This window comes from Microtus oregoni, unplaced genomic scaffold, assembly GCF_018167655.1.
Source record: "Microtus oregoni isolate MIOR12 unplaced genomic scaffold, Mior012 000036F_ref0000092, whole genome shotgun sequence".
In the NCBI taxonomy this organism is placed as follows: domain Eukaryota; kingdom Metazoa; phylum Chordata; class Mammalia; order Rodentia; family Cricetidae; genus Microtus; species Microtus oregoni.
This window is the reverse complement of record NW_024543095.1, coordinates 24384460-24393558: the sequence shown is the minus strand read 5'-3', so window position 1 is coordinate 24393558 and position 9099 is coordinate 24384460. Positions and strand designations below refer to the sequence as shown.

Sequence of the window (9099 nt, the reverse complement as noted above, 5' to 3'; positions counted from 1 at the left end):
GGAAAACATTTAGAAATCAATGTCATTAACATTTCTGGGTACAAATGTCCAGCAGGGAATACATTGACAGAAAATCATAGACAGGGTGTCGGCAGGACTGACCAAAGTCGTCTCCCAAGTAGGCTGTTCAAGATACTGCCTGGTACCAGGTTAGGTCCTAACCATTTTCTCTATCAAAAGGCTTGGTTAGATGTAAAGAAAAGATTGGACTGCTTTAGCAGAACATTCATGATTGGCGTTACTATGTTCTGAGACCACATACCATGTGGATATGGCTATAGTACTGGTAACAGCCATGCGTGTACACAAAGTCGTCCTTCTCACCGTATGCACAGCAAGCAAGTCGCAAGGAACCTCTCTTTGTTTTATTTTACAATGTGACAAGTTTCAAGAGGAAGAAACTAAGGTATTGAACACCTTTGTGTGTCTGGCTATTTCATATAGCCCCTTCCAGACATGGTTTACAGGAGCTATGGTGCTACCAAGATCCATGGGTGTTCATGCTTTACCTAAAAATATTTGTGTATAGTGGGTATTCTTGTGTGCCATGTCCTATTACCATATGTGTGTAAGTGCTATGGAAATTTCTAATACTGTATTTAAGGAATAACAAATAAAAATCGGTATGAGTTTGATACACATTCTTCCTGGAGTTGGTTGGATCCTGACGTGGGGCCCACAGTTAGAACCCAGGGCATTGTCTCAAAGGACATGCTTTGAGGCCAACGCTGAACTAACTTCAAAGTCCATGGGACATTTTAAAGTTAGAGCTAAATTATACCCAACACTGAGACTTTAGACAGGAATGTTAAGTGAGCCAGAATTCTCTTGAAGCACACAATTGTGGAAATAGGTCACGTAGATACAACTTTGGGATGGAGGCATTAAATATGAAAGGAATCACTCAATGAAATGTCTTTTTCTATTCCGAGGTAGTCAAAAATTAAGGAGGAAGACTGGAGTCTACGGAACAGGCTGCTGTCACTGAACACTGAGTCTAGAGCTCTTTGCAATCCTGTTTTATTATAGTAAGCTTCACAGCAGGAGACCTGTGGAGCCTCTTCCTGTCCCATTTGTACGCCCTACCTGCTAGGTCAGTGTAGGCACCAACAGTGTTACTTTTGCTTTATTAGTGACTACAAATTCTTATTCCAAGGTAAGGCAAATATCTAGCTTGTAACCTTTCCATTAAATGTGATGAGCCTACACAATAAAAGTAATAAGTCTTCTCTTGTGGCATTAATCGAGACATTTGATCCAGCTGCTTTACCCTGGAAATACTCAACATCAGCTCAAGTTGACATGAAGATGTTTCCTCACTGCAAGCCAAAATCCAAGAACCACGGCCACTTTGTGTGGTCTTGAGTAGACAGGGTCAGTGAACTCTTATGAGTGTCCTGTGTCAATGTCAGGGGTGCTGTGATAAGGGTGAGCCCGGAACAAATAACAACAAGGTCATCATGCACCATTTCTAAGGAAGCCTTCAGGGCAAATGCCAGGCTGTATAGCTCTGGTCTTGAGTCTGTCAGCCTGTAATGATACAGACTAAATTAGTGCTACAGATAGCGGATGCTCCTGGGGTCAGGGGCCAGGACATGTGATGTTGGCCTGGTACCAGCCACATCCCCAAAAGTGCCTGTAGTGTATGAACTGGGTTGGTGCTGGGTAGCTTTACTGTTCACCTTGACCTGAAAGGGTCCTTGAGGTGGGGTTGTTATTCTCACTCAGAGCAGGTGAGGCGAGTCTTTCCAGAACAGCCATTTGCATTTTATACTCCGAACAGTGCACTGGCATGGGTGGATTTGTGGCAAGGTTGTCCTTGTCTCCACACATGGGTGAAGCCAACTGAGACACATAGATCAAGCTAGTTTCTTCCGTCGGGCTTTCTGCCAGGGACTTCATGTAGTCTTTCCCTAGAACATTTAGTAACTTGTCAGGTGGGGTCAATAGTCCAAGTTGAAGTGGTGTGTCTTTCAGGGGTCCTGGAACGAGGCCATGGGAACCAGCGTCAAAAGCTGACTGATCGTAAGTAAAATTCTCAAAGAAGACACAGGGCACGGGGTCAGAGGAACTGTTTTCTGTTGGCACAGAGAGAGGCTTACTGGGTACATCTTCAGCGTGTGCTTTCCCAGAGCCTATGAGCTGTGTCTTGGGGCCTTCTACCTTGTTTATGACTTCAAGGACGTCTGGAATGCAGTCTTTGACATGCATTATTAAGTGCGGGTTCTTCTGCAAAGGAATCAAGTATATGTAATATCAGTGCACTTGTGGGAGTAGCCAAATGGACCGTGTATGGCGTGTGCACCGAGAGCTTCCCCTTCCTTCCTGGTCACATGGTGTGACAACAGGCAGAGGATTCACCAGGACAGGACAGATTATTTCTATCCTAAGAGTGCTTGTCTGACTCCCAGTCGGATGAAGCCTTCCCCTCTCACCACTGGCTTCTAATAGCCCACGATGAACAAGACTCAATCACATTTGTTTGTTTGGCCTATGTTGGGAACAAAACAGGGCCTCACCCATGCTAGGCAAGCAAGCACTCTGTCACTGAACTAAACCCTCGTTCATCCAGCTGCCCGACTCATGGCTGTGTGTGTGTCTGTAATTTATTATCTTTTCCTGAAGAGGTATAAGAAAACTTGATCAGTGAAGCCCCAAACACAAAATTTGATCCTTCTCTCTCCCTCCCTCCCCCCCTCTTTCCCTCCCTCCCTCCCTTCCTCCCTCTCTCTCTCTCTCTCTTTGTCTGTCTGTCTCTCTCTCTCTCTCTCTCTCTCTCTCTCTCTCTCTCTCTCACACACACACACATTCACACTTTATTTTTAAGAGAATCTCACTATGTAGCATGGAAGGATTAGAACTAACTATATAACTATATAAACCAGACTGGCCTCAAACTCATAAGGATCCCCTTACCCTTAACCTCACAAAGGTAGGGATGGCAAACGGGTGTCCCCGTGCCTGGCTGGATTAGTCCTTCACATGTTACACGTACAGCATCCCGCATTTACCTTGGATTTTATCAGTGACAGGATGCTGCTCTTGTATGGATTCGGAATGTCAGGGTAGCACTTCTCCTTCACCCTAGAACAGTGAAATTCAGACTGGATGAGCAATTCAATGGAATTAGGAGTGAGAGCTCCGGAGTATCCTCTATGAAGCAAATGACTTAACCGTTCCTTGCTTTTATTACCGTATCCTGGGCTGCATGGACGTAACTACGGTACCTACAGCCTCACTGCAGGCACTCCATGGCTCATTCAGAGAAAGCATGTAGAAAGCTGCCAAGCATAAAGTGGCATAAATAGTAGCTACAGCCACAGAGGAACTTTTGAAGTGGTTCTTTTCCCTGCCTGCTGACCCCGAAGGCACTACTGTCAACTGAATTACAGACTCTCGCCTACATTTCTTTAGCCCCCCCCCCCCCCCTTTCATGGTTCTTTCCCCACATTTTCCCATATCATTCCTAGCTCACGGTTTACTTTTAGCTTTGGGATAAAGGCTTCCTCTGCACTTACCACTGGCTTTTCCAGTAGCACACAATGATGATGAGCACGACGCAGAGAGTCATGGGTAATATGATCTGCAGCAGCCTGTGGGCTAAAGAAGACAAAGGGAAGGAATCGTTTCCGCAAAGAATAAACGGTTATGAGTGTGAGGCCCTTTCCATGTTTACTGCTCCTTCAATATATGTATTTATGCAAGATTCAATATGAGTTTTGAAAATGGGTTTAACTCTGAAAAATCACTTCTCACAAATAAATAGGTCTTACTTATTAGACTGATAGAAATTTAACTGAGTGAAACTTAAAGGGAAAATTTATTCTGACTTCTGCCTGACTCAGAAGGAAAAAGACCAATTAAGATAGATATAGTGGTGCATACTTTAACACTCCTAACACCCAGGAGTTCAAAGTCACCTTCTACAACATAATAAGTTCAAGGCCAGCCTGGGCTGTATAAGACAAAAACCACTGCAGGGAGCCTTTTGCGGTCAGCCAGCGCTCCATAGTTTAAATTCATCAAGTCTGACCGAATAGAGCATGACTGCCCAGTCGCTCACTCCCCACCCTAGCTCTGTGGTAGGTTCCTGCCTGGGGGTTCAGCTGGTATGCTCATCAATGGATCAGAGCTGTGGTCCAGGCAGGAGCTGCATTATGCTTGCATAGTCATTCTCTTCTTTCACCATGGAAAGAACATGCCCAGGGTACTGCTGCCCTGTAACCAGAGTGTGCGTGACTTTATATGAACTATTCCTGCCTCAGACACAAGCCTGGAAGTCAGGGTGACCCAGACAGCCAAATCATGCTGATGCCAGACTCCTGATCAGAAGACCAATACTTGTTTGCCACTGAGGTTCTACGGCTGCTTATCATCCATTAAAAACTGGCTGAGTTCAGGAGGTCCTACCTTTTGATATTGTGACAACACTGTCACCTACACAGTTCATACTCAGGAACTATTTTTTTTTGAAGTTACCAAGAAAACCCGCACATTAAAAAGTCATAATATTTTAAGTAAATTGGGCTACATTTGGAAATGTCCTGGAGAACATATGCGTTGTGGAATACTTGAGATGTGTTACATTCGTTTATGCTGTGGGATATTAGTTTAATAATGCAAAGATGTGTTGCATTTTTTATGTTTGTATTTGTTTGACACTGTGAAGCTGTGTTACTTTGCCTGCTTAACACACCTGATTGGTTTAATAAAGAACTGAACAACCAACAGCAAGGCAGAAGAAAGGATAGGCTGGGCAAGCTGGGAGAGAGAATAAATAGGAGAGATAAAATTCCAAAGACAAGAGAAAGGGAGAAATGAGAAAAGGAGAGGAGGATACCAGGGGCCAGCCACCTATCCACACAGCCAACCAGAGAATAAGAAGGAAAGGAAGAGATGCAGAATAAGGAAAAGTAAAAGCCCAGAGGCCAAAGGTAGCTGGGATAATTTAAGTTGGAAAAGCTAGCTAGAAACAAGCCAAGCTAAGGCTGGGCATTCATAAATAAGATTAAATCTAAATGTATTTATTTGGGAGCTGTGTGGAGGGTTCCCAAAGAGTTAAAAAAAAAAAAAGAAAAAAAAAAAGAAAAACCAGCCAACTACACATGTGACTTGTGGGTTGCAGACTGGACATGGAGACGAGACTTCTAGTTAGTCTTACATTAAATTACTCGTGTTCATCTTAGCTTCCTTTAATAATCTGCTTTATTTCTCAAATGTATCCAACATGACTATTTTCTAAAATACTCTCCTTGTTTCAGTTCAACTAATCAGTCACTCAGCTACATGTAAACAAATTCCTGAGCAAATGACTAGGAAGGCTCTGAGGACAGTGTCCACGGACACATGGTCCTGTTCTATGTGTGGGCCTCTCCTGCCCTTCTCATTCCTCATCCGGGACTCACAGCATAAGAAAAAAATATCTTGGTTTGGGGACACTGGGTGTTGGTTTGGGGCATTGGGTGCTAGTTTGGGGATACTGGGTGTTGGTTTGGGGCATTGGGTGCTAGTTTGGGGATACTGGGTGTTGGTTTGGGTACTGGGTGTTGGGTAGAGACTGAGTTTTGGAAGGACTACTGCCCTGGGTAGAGACCCACACTATTGGGGTGCGGATACCTGCTCTCAAGACCAGCCCTTTAAGTGTTAACACTCAGTTTTAAAATTTGGTAAAAGTATGGATTTATGTATTTTTATTGGAGAATAAACAGAGCACAAGTATCTATTATCAGAAATGCTTGGAGCCAGAGATTTTTAGCATTTCAGATTGCTTTGAACTGGGGAATATTTACATATTCATGGTAAGATGTATGAAGAGAGTCTAATTACAAAACCCATACATCTGCATTGTGTAGCCTGAAGGTAATTTTATGCAGTATATTCAGTGTCCCATTACACGTGGCCAGAAGCTAAGTTTTCTTCTGTGGCATGCTTCCCTCAAAATGCTTTGATTTGGAATTTGAAATGTGGAATTTCAAATTTAACGTATTTAACCTGTGTGTGTGAGGAGGTAGGAGAGAAGAGAGAGAGAGAGAGAGAGAGAGAGAGAGAGAGAGAAGAGAAGAGAAGAGATAATGGATTAGATTTTTTTCTATTTGTTTCAGTTCAACTACTTTCAGGTCAGTTTTGAAAACAAACCTTCAGAACATAACCTCCTTCTATACTGAGGGCTGCAAAGGTGCTCGCAGACCTACATCCTGACAAGCAGACCTGAGTTCTAAGTGCTACAGAAGATGCAGCCCACGCACCCAGCCTGTAACAGCCGGGCTTCACAGCAGCTGCGCAGACTGCCCCTGGGCCCCCTCAGAATGGCCCTGGCTGTTGGAGCTGCGGCTTGTGCCACCATCCAGCATTTCACCAGCCTAGGAAAAAGATCAAAACGCAAGGAACACCTTCTTCTGAGTTTGTCCTACTTCTACACCTCATCAACCCAAAGGAATCTTAAGTGGAGCCATCATTTGGTAGGGAAACACCTGAAGCCAGTGTGCTTGTTAAATCCAGAGCAAACATAGTTCCAATGTCCAGAAGCAGAGGCAGAAAGATAGCAGACCCGGGAGGTCTCGAAGCAGGCTTCCTGACCTCTCTGTCTTTATTTAGTAAACTAGCCATTGTTCAAAGAGAAAGTACCAACTCACAAAGAAAGGGTCCTGTTGTTAAAAGATACCACAAAATGAGCAAAACTGCTACGCAATTTCAGCAGTGCATTTTAAAAGTGGTTTTGTTCATTTTTATTGTTTCGACAAACCAGTCGCCTCCTAGCAAATGTAAATTTTTCCCATTCCCATTTAACAAGGACTGAGGTGCAGTTAGCAGAATCATATAACATTCTGTTTTAAAATGTACAAAGTGTCTGTCAGGGAAGTTGTGAATAACTGAAATACTTTCTTATTAATAACAATCAATATCACTAATAAAGCTAAGGTCATAAGGCTTACCACAGAAATTAATAAAATCTTGAAAATATAAAATTATCAGTTTGTGTGCACGTGTATGCACATGTGTGTGCACAAATCAAATAAATTCAAAGTGTGGAAGAAAAATTAATACAGAAAAAAATTAAAACACTAAGAGTTGGTCATGGCAAAGCATGCCCACAATTCCAGCACTGGGAAGGCGGAGACAGGAGGACCATGAATTCAAGTTCATCCTTAGCTATGTAGCCTGGGCTACATGATACCCCAATCTCAAAAACAAACAAACGAACAAAATCAAAACAACAACAACAACAAAAAAAAATCACCTCTTCCTTCAATGAAATTACTTCAAAGTGACAACAGTGCTCATATACTGTAAACCATTGACTCAAATCTTAATCTGATAGGTTTGGAGACAACAGATCATGTTTTAGTCTCTCAGGCAGTTATCACTACCATCTGCAGCTGCAGCTGTGTGTGCCTGTGACACCAATCAGGGCATCCCAGGCCTACCGTCGTAAACTAGTGTGGCCGTCCCATCTGAACAACTTGGGTTTCAGTGACTGGATGTTGCGTGGAGGATGCTGGGAATTTCCAGCTTGAACCTATCTCGTTCCTAAGACTAGTGTCTTCAAGGCCTCTTGGGCCTGCTCTTCTGTGGATTCTTTAGTGGAACCCCACCCCCACCCTGCCAGCACACACACTCGTCAAAAGCTCCAGATCCTGCTGGCAACTGCGGTGCAGTCAGAGGGAGCCTAGAAGCGCCTCCGGCGAGACTTCCCTTCATCCCGAAGGACCCCTCAAAGGTGGTCTTGATTTCACACCCGAAAAGAATTTCAGCACGAGCCAATTGAAGCAGAGTTGAAGCTTTTCCGGTGTCTTTATTATCGACTTTAAGCGTTGGGATGAAAAGAAAGAAAGGCATTCAGGAAGAAAGTAAGAGACTCTCCAGAATGTTGGTGTGGGCTTCTCTAAGGAGAGTCATCCCAAGACATTCTCCCCTGAGTCCTCTATCATATATACTCTGTCCCCACCTTCTGTCAGTGCTTGCCAGAGACTGAGATGGAAATGCAGCTCCTTCCATGTCCCTTCCTCTTTCCTTCCTGTACCTCTCAAGTCAAATGCATTTTAGTTAGAAGAACATATCTCTTCACTTGACCCCTTCCCCAACAGAATTCACTACCACAGAGCTGGTGATGTACCAGCCCCATCTACCGCCAGACTCGAGCTACCCTTAGACCCTAGAAGAGCAAAAAGCCACCAGTCAGTCCAGAAAACCAGGCAGAAGCAAGGCTGAAGCAGGAGGCAGCCCACGACCAGCCATGTTGAGGAGAGAAGCTGTCAGATCTCCTGATGTCAACTCTAAAATATACTGTGATTTTCAAGTCACCCTGAGACTGACTCCTAGAGACAGACATCCTGGGTCAACGAGAAAGATGAGAAGAAGGTTCTAGATCATAATTGGTCAGGTTACTGCCGCTTTTCCCAGGGGTTTGGAACAGGGGTTCTAAATAACACTTACGTGTGGAGGAGGAAGGGTTGGGGAGAAGAAATTATTGAAACTTGATCTAGACAACACATGGGAACTCAATCTTGAGGGAAACATTTGATTTGGAGAAACTCACAGTTCTCATCCGGAGTTGTGACCCGTGCAAATGTTTCATTGGGACCCAGGCCAGCACTGGTGTATGGAACGACCAAATACTCATAGGTGGATTCTGGCCGAAGGTTTTCCACCGTGAATGTCTTCTGCTCGGGGTCTTCAATGTCATATTCACAGAGCACTGACTTATCTGTGATTGAAAAGCAGTGTTGTTATCAACAAAATCTTATGAAGAGTGTAGGAGAGGGCCTGTGTGTGGTCAATTAGTGGAGTGTTTGCGTAGCATGCATGGGCCCTGCGTTTAATCCCCAACACCACCCACACTGGACAGGAAGACACAGGTCTGTGATCCCAGCAGGAAGGGCAGTTCAAGGTCATCTTCAGTTACGTAGTGAGTTCAAGCCAGTCTGGGATAAATGGAACCCTAACTTATTATGAAAAAGAGGGAAAAGCATATGGCAGAGACCTCATAGGAGAGCTGGGCACAGATGCCCCAGCTGTCTTGGAACCATCAGCATTTTTAAACCAAACTCTTGTAGGGATATTTCATTTGTATTTTAATAAATAAAGCTCGCCTGAAGATCA

The 9099-nt window shown here is 44.0% G+C and overlaps 1 protein-coding gene across 6 annotated transcripts in view; it reads right to left on the bottom strand.

Annotated features, from left to right (window-relative positions):
* Nucleotides 1-350: 350 nt before the first annotated feature.
* Nucleotides 351-9099, bottom strand: part of Osmr (oncostatin M receptor) — a 50868-nt gene continuing 42119 nt past the window's right edge. For 5 of the 6 annotated variants that reach the window (XM_041631330.1, XM_041631329.1, XM_041631333.1 and 2 more), the window contains 4 exons: nucleotides 8537-8704; nucleotides 3519-3600; nucleotides 3012-3084; nucleotides 351-2229 (listed from right to left, as the gene is read on the bottom strand). In XM_041631330.1, coding sequence (XP_041487264.1) covers nucleotides 1672-2229; nucleotides 3012-3084; nucleotides 3519-3600; nucleotides 8537-8704 — 881 coding nt within the window. In that variant the 3' untranslated portion in view covers nucleotides 351-1671. The remainder of the gene's footprint in view (nucleotides 2230-3011; nucleotides 3085-3518; nucleotides 3601-8536; nucleotides 8705-9099) is intronic. The other variant, XM_041631334.1, reaches the window with a different exon arrangement.